General features: G+C 40.7%; 1 protein-coding gene across 3 annotated transcripts in view; it reads right to left on the reverse strand.

The window, feature by feature from the left end:
• The window catches only part of LOC145454783 (BTB/POZ domain-containing protein 8-like), a 66,831-nt gene that overhangs the window by 46,869 nt on the left and 224 nt on the right, over positions 1-19,738 (reverse strand). The window contains exons 2-10 of one of the 3 annotated variants that reach the window (XM_080332765.1): positions 19,110-19,258; positions 18,937-19,051; positions 18,376-18,567; positions 18,104-18,285; positions 17,172-17,354; positions 16,523-16,660; positions 14,884-15,078; positions 11,385-11,443; positions 11,043-11,327 (exon numbers count right to left, since the gene is read on the reverse strand). In XM_080332765.1, coding sequence (XP_080188891.1) covers positions 11,147-11,327; positions 11,385-11,443; positions 14,884-15,078; positions 16,523-16,660; positions 17,172-17,354; positions 18,104-18,285; positions 18,376-18,567; positions 18,937-19,051; positions 19,110-19,154 — 1,290 coding nt within the window. In that variant the 5' untranslated portion in view covers positions 19,155-19,258 and the 3' untranslated portion in view covers positions 11,043-11,146. Of the gene's footprint in view, positions 1-11,042; positions 11,328-11,384; positions 11,444-14,883; positions 15,079-16,522; positions 16,661-17,171; positions 17,355-18,103; positions 18,286-18,375; positions 18,568-18,936; positions 19,052-19,109; positions 19,270-19,738 lie in introns of those variants that run through there. The other 2 variants (XM_080332764.1, XR_013920228.1) reach the window with 2 other exon arrangements.

Consider the following 19,738-nt stretch of genomic DNA (forward strand, 5'->3'; position numbering starts at 1 on the left):
CTGACGTGGAATAATTCAAATAAACCTAACAGGAAATGCAAGTACAGTGTTTCCCTAACTTTTATAGTTGCGACGCAATTGTAAAAGCTTATTTGACTTACGACGCCCCACTAATCGTAGCTTTGATAATAACTTTGTCTCTCACTAGCCGTAGTGAATTAATATTTGTGCACCATAACTATTACGTAACCAAAAGCCTGGTTCAGAAGCGGGTGTACTGGCAGACATTCAGTGGCCAATCAAGGTTTCAAGGCTTCCTCAGTGGGGAATATCAAAACTATATTTCTCGTTACTAAATTAACTTTCAGTTGCGAGGAGCGTATAATTTCAGTACTTGAACAAATCTTCTTTTACTACTCGACTCGAATCATTAAAATTAATACTCGATTCAGATTCGAGTACTCGAATCATTGTGCCAAGCCCTAGACGCGGAAAATACGCTGTATTTTGGATAGGAGGGCTCAAAAGTTCATCCAAGCACTATATTAGACGTTCTTGTACAAAACCAAACAACTTATGTTTGACCGAAAATAATTTTAGTGAAATATTTGAAATCAAAGCGAGGGAAACGAGACACCTGATGGCCTAAGGACAGAGTATGTAATGAATGAAAATCGATTTTTATGCGTGTACTGTACATTGTACAACATGTAGTGCTCCATATTTATGTTCAGAGCTTGATTTGTTTGGAGCCAAATTGTTCCATCTCCTAAGCAGATATTAATTTCTAAGTACAGCTTGTATTGAGTGTAGAAGACGGTATCTCTGCTTCAAAACTGACATTGTCGTGCTTCAGAGCCAAAGCTGTAAATTTCAATTTCGCGCAGTGGAGAGCGGAAAATAAGTTTGCCTCTTCTCAATTCTTCTGTTTGCCTTTGATGAATTCGGCGTTTTGATTTGATACAATACATTGGGTTATAATTTTCATCTGAGCAAGCTACACATACAATGCGATAACACACAATGCAATGTAACGAACAGATAGGAGGATGTCGAACGACACGACATCAGTATAGCGATCCTTTACTCAAACATCCACCTCGGCCTAGAGGGCCCAATATCACAGTTCTTTTTCGATGTTGCTCTTTTTGAAGCCGCGGCCCTCTCTACTAGGTCTTTCCATTCCTTGTGAGTGCTTTCTTTCTTCAGGTCTTTTTACTTAAACAGCGGGGGAAGAGGAGCTCAAATGAACCTCCGACGGGAATCGAACCGAGTCCGCCTGCTTGGCAGGCGCTTATCGTCACCGCTACGCTATTTCCTCCTGCCTGACATATAATCAAAGGCCTATGGTCATTTTACGTCACTGAAAATATTGTTTCCAGATGTGGTCAGTAACGAAGTACTTGTACGTTTTTACGGAGTACGGAAGTAGGTTTTGCCTAATTACAATACTTACTCAAGTAGTTATGTTGTTATAATACTTCCGCTATTATGCTGAACAGATTGCTAAGCAGTGCTTTGCTTTGCCATGCTTTGTCATAACAGATTTGCGAAATGGCTCCTATATAACCCTAACCCAGGGGTCAGCAAACATTAGAGCTCGCGGGCCGCATTCAACATCTAAATCCATTCGCGAGCCGCAATATATAAAATTGGTTTTATAAACCAAAACCCAATATTGGTATTTGATTATATAGTTAGGTCAAAGGGGTGGGCAAACTTTTCAGATCGTGGGCCGCAATCAACACCTGAATTGATTCGCGGGCCGCACTATAGTAGAATCGTCATAATAAACCAAAACGCAAGCTTTTATTCGAATATAATAAAGCAGTGGTTCTTAAACCATTTTGACTGCGATGGTTTTAGTGGCATCTCGCGACCCAAGCCTCACACATCAAATCGTATGCATTTTAATATATGCCTCATAATGCGGGCATACATACGATATAAACAACGCGCAGACAGCAGTGGTAGGCAATGTAGCTCTATGGAATGTCTGCATGACTCACGCTATTTCAAATTAGAGCTTGTTATTTGACCACTGGTCACACTAGTACCGACTTTCTACTCAGCCTCAGACTATACGGTACTAACTATTTCGACGACCGGACATATAAATATCGAAGGTATTAATAGCCAAGCCGCGACGGCCATTTTGGTTTTATCGCCGGCAATTTTTGGCACCGTAGGCCTACTTCACCTATCGACATGCTGGGCAAGACGAAATGTATTCATGTGTCCTGGCGCGGTAGGTATTGGCCTCGTAACTCCTCTCTCTCTCTCTCTCATAGTCTCGCACCCGATGGTTGCACAAATGCACACCCCTGTACTAAAGCATGCCAACGCTCCCCGACGGTGTTTGTCAGAGAAAACATAGTCGGACAAATCTTGTGGTGGATTCAAGCCAATACAAAGGTCGGCACATTTTTGTGACCAAGCCTAGTTGCTGTGATGACTTTTCTGCGCGTCTCGCTGATTGTTCTATAGTAGTTAAAAGAAATTCAACTAATATTACATATTAAAAGATCGCTCGGACGACATCGCGACCCCAAATTATAATCTTCGTGACACACACTTTACGGACCCCTGATATAAAGTAGCCGAAGACTTGGAAGTATACATATGAATACAATTTAAATGTTGATTTGATGATAACGCACACGACTTAGAAACATTACCGAGATCATGGCCATCCAGAATCAATTCGTCAAAATAAGGGATGAAAGAAGGTTGTCCTGATTCTTAGGATAGGATGTAAATTTGATGTGAGCAACGATCAGGTTATAGATATGTTGATTCTGCGTCTGGTCAAACTTCAGAACTCAAAATTCTGACACCAACATGTAACCGTTAAATGAGTTTCAGCATAAGGCCTACTGTATTCAACTTGCCTTTCTTTCGTTCTTTTGTGAGGACGACATCAACATAATTTACTATTGTCTCAAACATAATTCCGTTGATTTATTTTGCACCTCATAATTTGATAGGTTGTGCCTATAATTCGAATGTTTGGATTCAAATGGTGTTTTGAATCCAAACATTCGAATTATAGGCACAACCTATCAAATGAATGCAGCAACGAATTCATTTTAATATATTGTCATATTATGACAAGTAATACGCATTGCGTTACCATCGACGCCGGGACGGAAGTATAGGCCAAACTATAAGTTGATTCTTTATTGATTGCAGCAGCATTCATCTTCGCCTTTCCGCTTTTTTATTGCTTTGGACAACTCATTATTGATGAGTTGAGACCGAAGCTATCAATGATTTGCAACTAACTACGCATATAGAGGACGAATCTACCAAACACACGCACGAATCGATTTTTCCAAGTACAGCACTGAAAGTTCTACACTAAAATCACGATTTCGATCCGAACAAACTCATTTCCGTTTGGAAAGTCTTGGATATTTAGCAACCGAAGCGCTTCAAAATGCGTATGATTCTAGGTTCGGCTTTGTTGGGACATGGAGATAATATATGTGCTTATTTAAAACAAACTAAACATTGCTGTGATGATATCGTACACGCGTCAGAAACATATAGTGGCGAGATTTCATAGGCTGGTCGACCTCAATAATCAACCTTTCAAAGCCATAGAGATGATAGTCGGTTGTCCCGATTCTTAGAACAGGATTGAAATTTAAATCGGCGAGCAGCTGTCTGTTCGTAGATTTACTAATTCCACTGTGGGTTCAGTTCCAGGACACACAATGCTGACAGCATCATACCCATGTTGGATTCAAACACGCTTCTATTATGTGTAGATAAAATATAAATACCCCAATTCTACGCATACAGAGAAAGAATCTACCTAATACACGCGCGAATCGTTTGCATAAGCACATCACTGAAATAATTCAAACTAGAGTGGCCAAAATTAAATCCCACTCGTGATACGAATTATGTCAATCTCCTTTAGGTTCTCTGTGTTGTTTAGCAGTTGAAACCTTTCAAACTGCGTGGGCTTTGATATCGGGCTGTCGCGCCCGAAATTAAACATAAGTAAGGAGGTAAAGGAACTATTTACCGTAGAACAGTGGTTCCTAAACTTTTTAAGGCACCCCACCCCACCCACCCCCCTTATGATGGTTAAATATTTCACGCCACCTTATCGTCATATCACAAAACGCAACCAGGATGCTTGCAAACCTAACGGATAGTTTGATGGCTTTGAAGGTTACGACCGCGGATGAGAGATTTGTAAATATGAAATTCAGACTAAATACAGACCAACAACTATGAAGTGGATGACAATCGCGAGCAGCGTGAAAAACAATTTCAGTTCTGCTCAGCGCTCTCCCCAGTTTGAGAACCACTGTCTTAGAATTATCATCGTGTCATCGTGAAATATTCTGAGAAAAAGTTTAAACAAGTCCCTGCATTAATTCGATTTTTAGTTCGCATTTTATCAATATTTTTAAAAAGTATCTTTAGACGCTCGCGGGCCGCACAGAATGGTTTTGCTGGCCGCATGCGGTCCGCGGACCGTAGTTTGCTCACCACTGCCCAAACCCAATATACTTTTGGAAAATCCCACCTATTCGTATTGTCATCATCATTAATGACTTTGCGTTGGTCTGAAAGATATGCAGCCTGCGATTCCGAAAGTAAAGTCGTCTCGATTTACTGCAAAATGTACATGACCATTTAACCAAATATACTTCTTCTTGTGATTGAGTAGAAATCTGCAGTGTTACGTCGACTTCCATACTATAACTTGAGTACCAACTCGGATTGCTTTGACCACCTCTGATATTTTCCAACTGAGATCAATTCACAACCTTCCAGATAATGAAGCTTGCATACATTTAAATGATTCGTTATATTGGGAAACTGAAACCAATAATTCTTTTACTTCAACTGCAGAAATTTGAAGAAGCGCATACAAGGCATCATACCGACAATAAGGTCAAGCCATCGCAACGACACTTGCGCATTGGCACAGGATCGTCAGTCTGCGGTACCAAACACGGGGGCAAATAGAGACCAAGCATATCTCCCAGACGAGACCGTTCAGACTAATCATGCAGCTAAAGTGTAGCAAGATATAACGCAGGGCGAATGTCTTTTGTCGATAATCTGACTCCGAAGGTTACTTATGACAATTCGCTGCGTATATCTTCCTTTCGACGGACCAGAGTCCAACGGCGTTGACACGGTCTGATGGTTGACGTACAACCTCGCAGTGTCAGTCTTGTACACCCGTAATTGAACACACGTACAAAGTGATTTTGTTTCTGTCTCCACCACTTGTAAATTTATTGAATCGTCGAATCGAATTGAATGGATGAATATTTCAGATATGCAACCTACATATATAAATACGAATTACTTCATGCCATACCAGATTTCCTGTATAACATTTCGAGATACTGCACGGACTTCAATCAATATTATACCCAGACATATGTTTCATTTCCTGTTTCATGTTTCAAGATAGTCTACCGAGTTTATTCTATTCATTATTACCAAATTAATTACCAAGATATATACTGTTAAATTACCCTCTCTTCGCCAAAAACAAACTTGGCTAAAAAAACAGTATATATCAAATTATGTACGTGGATGTTAGACTAATGAGCTCATGTTAGACTGAATGCTCATCTGCGTGATGTGAATCACAGGGCTCGATTATTTCCGTGATTCTACCACCCTTTCTCATATTGTTCGACTTTTTGTGTATCAACTTCAAGGGTCACTTAAGAAGAACTTGCCCATGACTGAATCCTCATCCCCTGACTTTGAGCATGTCCCATTTACATTCTGTCATTTGGTGTGAACAATTTATTTTAATTTTGTACATAACAGAAGAATGCCATTAGCTTTGACGCCACACAATATTGCGTCCTCGTTTTGCTACACTATCATCGGCCCATTCAACGAAGATATTTCTGCCAGATCGTTTTATTCGCAGCTTCGCAGGTGACCGAATGCCAAACCCATTATGCGCGCTGAACTACAGCATCTTAGTAGAAGAGGCCGAATATGAGCAGGGAGATGATGAAATAAATGTTTTTATTGTACAGAAGGCACGAAAGGGGGATACTTTATTCAGATGCCGAAAATGCGATGGGGCGTAACCTGGAAGCGTTAAAACTTCTATTTTTAAGTGTAATGCGATAATGCTATTTGTGATCCCGTTTTTGTTGTCCATTTCGTTTGTTTTTAGTTATAAATAACAGTGTTACAATTGCCCCGCATGTGCGTTACAATTGCCCCTGGGTATACGGGGCGATTGTAACATTGGAGCGACGATTTTCTCGACCCAAAATTTCCACGATTGATTGTTGATTGAGTTTCATTTTAGTTTTTATATCAACTATCGAGTTGTTGGCTTCTTCATATAAAACTTTGGAAATGAAATTTTCCTTAGAAAAACACGTGATGTTAGAAAATGAAAAAGTGTTACAATTGTCCCCGGTCTCCCCTACTGAAATCAAATCTATATCGTTCGTAATATAGAGTTTCGACATTATATTGCAGGCATTCATAATTGTCCGATGTAGGCCACAAGTTTTATGGAAATGTGGATTTCGTCGGTGCGACCGCTATATACTGGAAATTCATAGTGATTCATACCGACAAGTTCCGTCTGCGGCAGCCTCCGAGTATAGAAGGATCGGCAAGGAAAAAGCAATACTTATCAACCACGCTGCCGTTAGTACCACGACTGAGGCACGCCAGGATCGGATCTTCAACGCGAAATCGGAAAACCCACGATTTATGGCCAGTATCTATCGATGACCATGACCTGTATCATATAAGAGGTATAGAAGTAGTAGTAGAACACACTGTAAGGTTGAGATAAGCAGTTACGACTTTAGGGCAGTGGTTACGCTACTTTTACCAAATCGGAAAAGTTAGTTGCTCAAAACTGAAAACAGTCGATTTCAATATTTCTGCTGTGGTGGCTTGACTGAAAAAAGGTCATCACTTTCGTTCGACTCCCGATTTACACACTTTTCACTTAAAATTAGTGTGGTGTTGACTAAAAAATGGCCGTCTCCTTCGATTGAACCACGATTTTTCTGTTTAGCCTCATTTATACATATTTTCACTCGAATCTCTCCATTATCTTAGCCGTAAAAGCTGTAAAGGAGGACGAATTGCCAAAAAGGAGGACATTTAGGCGTCCTCGGACGACATTTCCAAAAACCTGAAAAAGGAGGACAAATACTCTTCCTAACGGAGGACGTATACGTATATGTGGTAGCCCGACTTCATTGTCATTTGTTGATTGTGGTTTTGGGTCAGGCTGGGGAATTCAGGGTAGATCTGGTATAATTCTGTGTTTTTTCTTACGTTTGATAAGAAGATTAAGATTAAGAATTATTGATTTCGGGATTTGCAAGTACAAGCGCGATATTAATTTGGCACCATACGGCAACAGGAATGATCCGGGCACAAACAAGCATTTTGTTACGCTTCCAAAATCTGTCACACGTGCAATTACAATACATGTTTACTGTTTAACTCAATTCAAATGCCTCTAGGTTTCGATTCTTCATTTTCAATCGTCTCTACCTCTGCAATCCGTGTCAATTCGTCATCTACCACCAACGATTCTGTAATTTTACCGCCTCATGTATTGTATAAGAATAACAGTTTGACTCTATGAGTGAAATTTCGAAGGTTTACTTCAATCTCACCCTTTTCCAAAAGGGGCTGGCGCTGTACACAAGAGCTATAAAATGTAAAAAAAATATATAGACATGTTGAAAATAAGGAGTGCATAGTTGCAGTTAAATAATGAACTCTATAGGCCAGTAGTTCTTAAACTTTTTAGACGGCGACCCAAATCTGAGTTTTGGTAGCATCTTGCGACCCTATAGTATAGGCCCATAGTAGTATGGGCGTATACGTGGAAATAAAACGGTATTGACTTTACGCTTAAAACATCTAGAGCTCGACATATATTTATCTCCCTTATCGCTGGTAAATTGAGAACAGAAAAGGTCAACTTATCGCGGCGAACTCGGCATATCTGAGGTTAGTTTGAGACGAGGATAACCAGTTTCTCACGTATATTTTGTGCCTGTACCGTTGGTTTGGTAATTAAATATATCCAACTGAACGCTCTAACATTTTCTCTCTCCAATCGCTCCCTTTGTTATTTTCGCCCACTGGGGGTCGATGTCGCCCAATTTGGGAACCACTGATTTAAAAAGTTAAATAATCTGATAAAAGCTGGAAGATTATTCCACAAAAGGGAAGCCGAAGAAGAAAAGGATCAGTCTAGGTAGGTCGATGTTTTGACTCTTGGGATTTGGGAATGACAAAGTCTAAAAAGCGGAATGTCCTTCTGGAATTTTAGATTGTTATGAGATCACAAGATATGCTGGAACACGTGCACTCGCCTCAATGCATTTGAAGACATGATAAACTTGTATTCCGAACTATATCTAAACATGACCTATCTTATCTTATCACAACTTGTTAGCATAATTATAATAGATACAAGTCTATAGTTTTCGACCTTTTCGACCTCGTTTTCGGCCTTCAAATCGCCCACCGTAAAGTTATTGTGCCCAAGAACGATTTTCACCACGGGATCCTAAGCATCATTTACAGTTGCACGAGTCATATATAACTTTGCTATACTTCACGAGAAGTTCATGATTTTGCTCCAGCTCGTTTTCGACGAAAATACGTGAGGGTGGCGGATAGACGCAAGTTTATTATTTTCCTCCAGTAGCGTGATATTTTAGGAAATTTTATTGAGAATCGGTGATGTTATTGACGATGCTGTGAAATTCCGTTTCGTGCTGTCACAGTGATGCAGCGAGTGATAGATAGCCGAGACTTGACGAATTTTGATCGAAAATATTGCGATTTCGATAAAATTCTAATAAATCTCAATATGTTAGACTTAGTCGGAATCCGATGTCAGTGTCATTCGTACATTTAAAACAAAAATCAATTTAAAACAAGCATGTTTAAATCAAGGCCCTTGTTTAAAAAATGTTTTTTTATAGTGTCTTTTATTTCCTTTTTTTAGCCATGACGTCACGAATATTTTATTGTGACATCACAATTGATTGGCACTGACAATTGCAAATATAGGATATATATGGTTCCTTCGACCAAAAGGGCTTCCGATCACTATTTTAAACAGACCAAAATATATTTAATCAGGATTACATCGTATGTAGCATTTTTACGATCAGCCGTCATCATCATCAGAACACCCGTTCCGTCCCAATGATCAACATTTACGCGCGAAAACTGTTGAAAGACGACGGTTCCGAGGGTTCCAGCAAGCCCATATCGTATACGTCGATTATTTTGGGTGCAAAACGTCCGTAGGTTCAAACTAAATGTTTTTTGGACGTATTTATACAATTATATGGCACCTATTTAAAAAATGGTTTTTGTTTAAAACGCTGTAAAACATGTTTTCGAAAGGCGTTTTAAAACACTGTTTGTTTTATATGCAACTATAGTCCAGTGGTTCTCAACCTTTTTGGCTTCGCGGAGCACTTTTGACCGTCACGGCCCCGCGCGGACCCCCCCCAAGTTTTAGTTTAATTTCAGCTCTATTATGGTGCAACTGTCATCTGTCTTGTGCAAATATGAACTGCAGGCTTATGATAAACAGCAAAATAATGATTTTTTTTGAAGATAACATCATATTATTTATCTAGAAATTGATGGACTTTTATATCTCAAAGCTAATTTTGCTGCTGTATTTCTTGAAGTAGGATACGTGGTAGTGTCTTGATATTCCGCGTCTTCGTTTTGATATGAACGAGGAGTACCGAAAACCATTTCCGCAAACACAGATGAAGGCTAATGCAATATTAACGCATAACGCTTCCGACAATACTTTTGGCGTGATCGCAACATTTATGGCACCAAAATGAAGAAACACGTATTTTATGAACATATCACGTCTAGAATCTAGCGCAGGGATGGGCAACATATGGACCGCGGGCCGGATTCAGCCCGCGACGGCATTTTGATCGGCCCGCAGAGAGTTTCTACCGCCAAAGTGAAATCCTAATCTAAAAGTATTATAGACAAATTTTATGCTCCAAAGAATGGATCCAAGTTTTCCTACCAGAGAAAGACTGTCATGAAACGACTTGTTCTGTACATATATATTTACGAGCAAACATTTTCGACGTTGGAATTGAAATATCCACAAAAAAAACACGCAGGCCTAATGTTAGAAAATACAAGAAGTGATACAATTGTCCCCGGTCTCCCTTATACAAGCGATGAGTAAAGATTTGTAGAATGATGTTTTTTTTAATCTGTTCACGTTGGGTGAGGAGGACACGTGCTCGCGATGTATTAGGACATTCTAACCGACCTCGCACGAATTAGGGGACAGCTAGCGGGATTCGAACCCGCGATCTCCCATTACGCGTGCAGCGGTGTAGCCATTGCGCCACGGTTGCTGTCGAGCGCATTTGATAATGTACCTTACTAGTATTTGCTTTCTCGTGGAACGTTAGCAAACGTCTTGCTAAAACAGCTGACTTCTCGAGAATCTGGACCGCACAGCCTAGGAGACAGTCAGCGGGAGTTGAACCAGGGGTCCCTAACCGTGAGAACAACGACGTAACCGCCACAATAGATGTGTGAAATAGGAACCATACATGTTTTACTTTGGTCGAGGAGTGTTGGCTTATACGATCGGCTCCCACGTGTTTGGGGCCAAATTCTGGAGGACAGTTAACGGGAGTTGAACCCGCTATCTCTGGCTCACAAAAGCAGCCGTGTAACCATTGAGTTAAGATGGCTGTCATGGGGTCTCTGTCCAAACAAAATCAATATGGGCATGCGCAGGCCAACCGTGGTGCGCGCCTATCATTGGCTTCTGTTGTTGAGACGTCACTAATGTGACGAAGATAGCTTGGTTTCTACGATACTATGACTACAAATTTTGATTTCGGAAGTTTTCACTCTCTCAAGCGCGACAGTTTGTGAAAAGCATTTTCGTCAGAAAGAGCTGCATTCTTCAATATTCAACAGATTATCTTTGACATGGTGCTATATACTCGATGACCGGTGACTCCGTCCGTCTGAACCCGGCAAATGAACTTTCTAAGCAGGGCATGCTTCACACAACAAAATACCACACGAAATTTGTCATGAAGTGCATCACTTGATCTAAGATTACAACATTGAACTCAATTACGACACGACACAGTGACATTGACAAGCCATAAACACGATGATGTAACAAAATTCACAGTTGAGCCGCGCCAGGCTGTCCGTAGTAACTAGTGATCACCAGCTCTTCTATATAAGCACCGCTTACAAATTCCGCCTCGGAAACGATTGCTTTACGGTCAGGCACTTCTTCGCATGGGTTCTGTTCTACAGTAACGGTGCCAGATTTTGAAGTATTGCGGTGAGTCGTTGTTTTCCTGCGAGACACATATTACAGTCTGATGGAGCGACGTAGGTGAATGTCTCATACAGACCTGGCTTTGACTTTCATCGGTGACGTGACTAACACTTTTGGTCGCAGGGGCTTGATATTCTGAATAAGATAAAATTTGATTGTGATATCGCATAGCGATAAAGGCGTGAATCAGGGGTGGACAACTTCCTAATCAGTCATATTTACAGAAAGCTGTGTGTAACGAAACTCAAGGAAGTAAGAACTATTTCAGACCAGTGGTTCCGAAACCTTTTTGACTCATCGCCCCCTTATCAAGCTCAACATATCTTTATCAGTCTCTCTGAAGACACCAACTTTTTTTGAAAGCAAGAGCTACTTTTTAGAAAATGATTAATGCGATAAAGCTACTAGTTACTCCTGCCCTTTACCCGCGCTCGGTTGAATTTTTTCATTTTGACATTGAGAGCACTATGCGCAGATTCTGCACTCATTACCAAGAAACAATAACTCTGAATGTCAAAGTGAAGAAAAGTGAACCTTCAAACATCAAAATTAACGCTAAATTTAATGGTGTCTTTTTGATACAAGATATTCTATGTGGTTTTATTGAAGTTTCTGCATGGCGTAGCTGGCAAAGTTGAGTAAATACCACCAACCTGATTGTGAATATTCGGTATCGTTTGAAAGAAATGTGACTTTGCTGTTTGCTATAGCCTCTATTATGCTACCTAGTAACGCAGTGGCGGCTCGTCCTATAGGGCAACTGGGGCATTGCCCCACCTAAAATTCTGTTCAATAACAATTCTTTACCATTTATAGACGCACACCTATCTATATAAACCGAAATCACAGCGAAAATCGTATACTTCTTGTCCTTTCGCTTGTAAATGCCCATATATAGCGAAGTCTATGCGAAAATCAAATTCTCTTCTGTGTTTTCGCTTTGCGAATGCCTAGCCGGGGCTTGCCCCGGTAGCGCTCATAACAAGCTTTCACTGTCTATTCTCTCAAAACCGCGCATAATAAAGAAACGGTGATTTACTCTCTCTTATTCATAAAATTACCGAGCAACCGGGGCACGATAGCTCTGTGCCCTTAAGGTGTGATGTAACAATCGTATCTATAGCTGAACTCTGTTACCGTCATATGCGTTTAGTCGACCTTTGTTGGTATAGGTCGATTTTAATGGGGTTTCACACCATGAAAACTCTTGAAACTTGTTATGTCATGTCGTGATGGTGGTATTTAACACTGCCCCAAGTTTCAGGGTTTCTACTTAAAGTTTAGGGTAGTAATTCCGTTTCCGAAGTTGAGTGTGTGCTGATCCGTCATGTATCGCAAACAGATTTTACTCAAAAGCCGGTATTGGTATCCATTGGTTTTGACGGTGTTCAATACTGAGATCGGTTATGACATTTGGCACGGTAAGTCTTAATGTCAGTATCGAACGCTGTACCAAGTTTTAAGTTTGTCACTGAACTGTGTTAGTGGTAATTTCGTTTCCTAATTCGAGTGAGAGCTGACTCGTCATTTATCGCTAACAGATTATACGCAAAGCCGGTATTGGTCTCTATTGATTTTAACGATGCTCCTTACCTAGATCTGTCATAAGCTTTTGCACGGTATGTCTTGATTTTAGTATCGAACGCTGTGCCAAGTCTCAAGGTTGACACTCAATGATTAGGGCAGTAATTTCGTTATCAAGGTCGAGTATGGTAAAGATGTGCTCCGATCTGACACTTTAGCCTACGACACATTGCGGATTTCACGCAAAAGCCGGTGTATCTGCGGTAACGTTAAGTGAGATGATGATATCATTCTCAGTTTGCATTCAAATATTTACTTTGATCGTATATTCTCCAATGTTAATTTCACCGTGAAATTGTGGCCTTCAAGCCATTTGCGTACAACCCCTCGTCACTTGATCAGCCTATTCCTCAGTAAATTTTACGCAAAATTCGGCGTTGGTCTGTTCGCATTAATTTTGACAGTGTACCATACCGAAAAGGGCCATGAGGCCACTTCTCGATAATGTCATGTAACAGTGTACCAAGTTTAAGGCTTTCATCCACGTATTTATTCGGTAATATATTTTTCAAAGGCGATTTCGCAGCAGACCTATAAGACAGTAATAAAAACGTATGTGTTGTGTTACAGTCTCCAGTTTCAAGGCCAAAATCTCTTATGCTGTACCGAGACCAAATTTCCGAGGCTGCTATTCTTAGTCCTTTACAATGATGTTTTGGATTCAATAGGACAGGCCCAATCTATGAGATAACAATTGCGTATCTGTCCGAATTCGTTGACCTTTCCAATTAGGCTTACGCTATCTCTCGAGTTATAGTCATTTCCATTTCTGCAGATAATTAGTCAGGTCTAATGCGAACATGAACCGTGTTGAATCTTTGTTCCGTACGCCGTTTACGCAGTTACCACACTTCAAGTCACGGCTCACCAGCGGACCTCTCGTGGCACATACGTTAAAATCATTGTTGCCGGGAAATTCATGTTACCGTACCATCATTAAGTTACTTGTTTACGTTGGAAAACGCCATTGTGACGTCATCTCGATAAAAAGTCGCTTGCAGCCCTTGCCCCACCACCCGATATTGTCACGAGCTGCCACTGTAGTAACGCATAATTGCACTGACAGAAAGTTAGATTTAAATTCTCCATAGCTTTGACATATAACTTGCCCGAACCGACATATTACTTTTAAATAGTTTGATACAAACACACGCACCATTTGCAGGATTCATTTCAAAAGGCAGTTCTGAGCCACAAGCATATCTCAGTGAAACATATCTAATTTAATAATGGGTAGGCTCAGGATCCAGGGTTGTAACCAAGTCACATGGCTCCGAGTCACAAGTCAATCTCACTTTTATAGTTCTAACTCGAGTCAATTCGAGTCATTTTCAATTCACTACCGAGTCAAGTCCGAATCCAAGTCGGTGAGTAGAGGGTCGAGTCCGAGTCATGGTATTATGAATCGAGTCCAAGTCATTGTGTTGATTGCCCAGTTTTCAGTTAAATTCTTGTAAAACCCACATTTTATAACTCTGTTTGGTGATATCGAATGGTTCGCATGCATATATACTAATTTTCCTCACTTTTAGTAGTTTCTGGTCGCATTTTCAATTACCAGTACCAATAGACGAAATCCCAATAGTGTGGTTACTTTACTATTCTTCGAAATTACAGTGAAATGTCGGTCTTGGCCGTCTGAGTCTCAAGTCATATGACTTGGTTCGAGTCATGCACAATAACTAGAGTCCAAGTCGAGTCAATACACAGGTTAAGTCGAGTCATTTCCGTATTTTAAGAAAATAACTTGAGTATTCATAAAATCGTGACTCGAGTCAGTGGATTATAGGATTGAGATAGAAAATTCGAATATATTTGGCGGTACCGGTCCGTAGATCAGCGGTTGAGAACCACTGTTCTCTAATATTGCATTAGATGCGCATCATTTTTATGTGAGGTTTGCCAAAGGCTTGTAGACTTGCGTAAGGGTTTGCCAGATTAAGAACCACCGCTTTATAGGATTACGATTACAACTTATTATTATCAATTACCAGTGAACTCGAGAGAACAGGCTTTTTCGAAGGCCTCCGCTTTTCATCGCCACCGCGTAACGCTTGAGATGACGCTGCCCTTTTATCATCTTCCGACAAACGCTGCCAGGATTCCGTGTGTATAACGGCGAAGCAATTCGACACGAGGAACAACCACGCCTTTTTCTTCAATACTGACAGTGTTCCCCGTATCTCCTGCAAGAGATTTCTTGTCAAGACTCTCCCACTAAAATCAAGTCACGTAGTATTATTGGAAGGGAAAATAATCTCAATATGTTTGCGTGTGTCTTGGTAAGCGTCTTAACATTTTTTTACAGTCATTCCGCAAAACATGCATCGGTGGTTGGGTGACGTATTAGCCGAGGTGACCAGTAACATGTAATTCTACTTTTTTTGAACTACTTGGTAAAGTGGATATCAGCGGCGGCCAACCTTTTAGCTATTCACGGTCGCATTTCGATTACTCGACAGCATTCCAGAGCATGGTCGCAATGAGCTAACTGGACACCAAATACCCGTTGAACTGTCCAATGTGTGAGACTAAACTATTCACCGTATTCAAATCACCTTACTATACGTACTGACATCGTGAGTAGTCATGTCATGAATTGATATGGGGTTTCGTTTTGTAATAGCGCCGAGAATGACTTTCGTCATAATAGTTGATTTACATATCAATATCAAGCCCATGTGATCAGATTCGCTGGTGGAGCTGTTGGAGGGGGTGTCTTTGAAAATTTAGGACAAGTTATAAATGATGATGCGTCTCCGGGTTGGCCGATTGCTATTAGTCCCATTGTTACATCCTGTTTTTTCTCGACCTCCCGTCAGGATTGGCAGTATAGTGTAACGATGTTGGAATCGCTCACACGCACCAGAAACAAATTTCGTTGGTGTTCCATATGGGGTCCATCATTTTCCTCTGCATCTGTATTGTTCAGATTGCAAAGGGCACAGCCAATGTTCCCTCTAATTTTTCACGAGTCTGCGCGCACTCACCAAGTCACTGCACGGTCCCTCGGACAACGTGCGTAACGACTAAAAAAAGTTCATCACTTCGGTCTTCGGCTTTCTTGTGTGCAGCTGAAATTTTCTGTGCGCAGACACCGTCTCAGCACTGCGCGATTGTGCATGCGCGCAGCTTAGCGGGTACAGTGGGCACAACTGCACTAAAATGGCATTGAATGGCAGCTAGCACGAAGAAAATTTCAAAATCAATCAAAATCTCTCGAGTCAATTCGTAAATTCAATTTACGGCCGCCAACACATACTAATTGAATTGCGTGTCGACGGCCCCATAGTTTTTCTGCTACGGCCACACAGTTTTTGAAGCAAAACTGCCAACTTGTACTGACTACTACCATATCCACTTCTTGAAATTACTTAATTGAGTACTTTAGACATTCCCATTCTACATTTACCTTTTACACCTGAAGCTGTTTTGAGGTGCCCTGGAAAAGACTACTACTGCTACTACTGCTGTCGCTTGTAATTGAGTAAAAATATACAGTTAAACTTTTACTTGAATAGCAACAGCAACAGTGACTTATTTCTTCACATCCGTTCATCCCCCCTCCCAATGAGATTGTCATCTCTGCATAACCCTTGCTTGATTTCATTCCGAGTCCACGCCGCCTACCTCAGTGCAGCGGCCATCCACAGCTATCTCTACCATTCGATTCGCAGACGTGTAGACTTCGGCCGCATTCTCCACACATAGGTTTTCACGAATTGCGGTCACAAGCCTTTCTAGCAAATCGTGTTTCCAGCCAGTACCCTGAGAGAGGGATCACGATTAAACTAAGGTTTTACAGTGTTGCAAAAATCATAACTCGGGACGGTCAACAGGGTTGTAACCAAGTCACAAGTCATTGTGAAGAAAAACTCGAACCAAGTCACATGACTCGAGACTCGGACGGCCAAGACAGACACTTCATTGTAACTTCGAAGAATATTACCACATTATTGGTATTTCATCTAGCAGTACTGATACTTGAAAAATTGGACCAGAAACTGTTAAAACTGAAGAAGATTACTATACTTTTGAAATTTTGATTTCGTTCGAGTCAGTTCTGTACCGCAAGCATGTCTCGGCGAACCATATTTGATTCAATATTGGGCAAGCTCAGGATCCCATCTTTCTAAAACAAATCTGAAGTGAAGGGGCAGTGCATCAAGGTAGTGAATATTATGCCTATCTAAAAATTCTTGTAATGGTGCATTCCTTAGCGCAGGTTGTCCCGTCCCTTGGTGGATGAAAAAGAGACAACACAACACAAGGAACTTACCTCGACAAGAATTGCGATCGAGTAATTATCCACAATTACCCAGACGTTCCTGGCGATGAAATCGCAGCAGTAGTCCAACAAGTCCGATGCGTTCGCGACGACAGGCATCGTCCATCGCACGCGGGTGATTGAAGAAAGAAGCTTGTCGACTTTAATCAACACCTGCACTGCATTGGAAGCGTCCTGTCAAACGCACAAGGATGTGTTCATAAACACACAGTAACGCTCATTCATATTCGCCACAATGGAATGAAAGATGCAGTGAACTTGTCAAACGCTTTAAAACCGTGCACCTGAAGAGAATTTTCATCTCCTGAAGGAATCTAACTTAATTTAGCCAACGGCAAATGGTAACTGAGGTGTCTCAAGTAGGCTTTGCCTGATAGAACTAGTTCGTCAAGTGGGTATGTTTTTGGGCCACTTCATCTGCAGTACTGAGCTAAGCCATCAGTCTCAGAGATACGTCTTCCAATTTTGTACCCAGCAACTGCAGATGATAAAATAAATACTTACCATCGCCATTTCAAAACAACACGAAACATTAATTATACTTTTCAAGTGATTTGGCCTGTACACATCTTTCCCGGAAGTTTCAAAAGATTTCAGATTCTGTCACGGTTAAATGCCACAACTCAATCCCGGTTCCATATTTATCGACAGATTTCAGAAGATATTAAGATTGCTTTCCATTGAATGGACATTGTGTTAGATGTGATGCTTGCCAATACTTTTGCTAAGTACGAGCCATATAATTATAGCGGATATCTTGGTCACCACGAGTGTCATCTTTGCCAAAAAGTCAATTTCAGCCGTCATTCAAGTCCAAATCTATATTAGATAGTAGTTGTTTTCAAAATACTTGACAAGAGTAGGCCTTCTGATCATTAATGAGTATCGAAACTTTTCGGCTGTATCGCATGCGCAGTACTCACAATAAACTCGATGACTGCCTTTAGACATTTTTTGCGTAGATTTTCCGGCAGTGCATAATAACCCTTGATGCGCCATAAACACAAAAAGTACTTTGCATTCCACTTCAAAACCTTATCCAACAAATCACCGTTGCCGAAAATGGCGGCGAGTCTCAAAACATCAGAAAATTCTTCTTTACAAGCTGCAAGAAAATGTTATACCATTTATTATTATTTAACGATGCACGAAAGAATATTGAAAGCATGGAGCGAAATTATACATTCACGCATACCTTTGCATGGTTTATGAAAAGAATGGCACATTTTTGTGACAATGTGAAATTTGACAGCTTCAAGTAAATCGTACACGCCGTACATGTCCGCAACCTGCGTGATGTCGAATATGGAACAGAATTTTGGCATTTCAATGCTGCCGCCATATAGAAAGCACAGCAGAGCGGCAATTGCTGGTGGGGCAATGTCATCTGAAAACATGTATAAATCAAATCACATGACATGACAAAAACCATCCCTCATAAAGGTGATGAAGGCATATCAGAAAACGACTTCCCAAAGTTTAAAGGTAGGTAGATTTGTTTTGCCTACAGAGCTGTTAAGTGGAAACGTAGTTAAAAAGCATAACTTGAGTATCGGTAAGCCTACTCGGAAACAGTAGTAGGCTACTTCGTAAATGACCACCTCTGGTGTTATATGACTTGGTTACACCACGCTCTTTGATCATATCATTTCACTTCAACGCTAAATAGCATTTGTACAAATTTCTACTGAACTAACCTACTCTTAGCTTGAGTCATCAAAATTACCAAAATGGCAACTATTGAATTTCAATATACTTAGAGTTATCTCTTCAGTGAAGTTTCCCGTCCAATGGGCTTGCAGCATCACTCGAAAATAATCGCTCCTCTGCCTCAAAACTTCTTTATGGCATAAAAAGACTTCGCCGTCGACCTAAACAGCAGAATTTACTTCATATAATACGAAATTCACAAGGCATCTGCAGTAAAACCTTGACAGCTATATCGGAAAGAGACGGGGCCAGAATTTCCCTCATCAACTTTTCGCCGAGTGCCGAGATAGGTGGCGGTAGATCAGCATCGGTGAGAATTGAAGACTGAATACCCAATGAGATTGTAGATGGTGTGGTGCGTTCCAAATCTGCAGCAAACCTAGACAGTCGGTAATGAGTTAACCATCCATATTTTCTTCTTCATTTTTCTACTTCAAATCGGGCGACAATTCATGTCTGGTCTACCCTTCAAAAATGTAAGTATGGAAAATCCAGATGGTCGACAAGTTCAATAATAAAAAGAACGCGAGTCCTACGGTTACAGTTGGATTGGTGTCACCGTATTCCAGATAGAAATCTCACTCTATTGTGTACAAGTCAGTAAAACCCCCAACACTTTAAAAAACATCATGATAATCACGTCACATTATTGTGAAGTGCATGTTATGGAGAGAATTATTTTTGATCATGACATTAGGTGTAATAACAGAACATTCTGTAGGCCTACCCGCAAACACACATTTCAGATACTTTACCGTGGTTTTAGAAGCCAAAAGAATTTAATGTTAGCCTACTTGAATTCACAAAAAATTAAAACGCTCAAGAATCTGCAATGACAGTAAGACCAT

The sequence above is a fragment of the Botryllus schlosseri genome, chromosome 13, assembly GCF_051294905.1.
Source record: "Botryllus schlosseri isolate E-star chromosome 13, Bs_hap1, whole genome shotgun sequence".
NCBI lineage: Eukaryota > Metazoa > Chordata > Ascidiacea > Stolidobranchia > Styelidae > Botryllus > Botryllus schlosseri.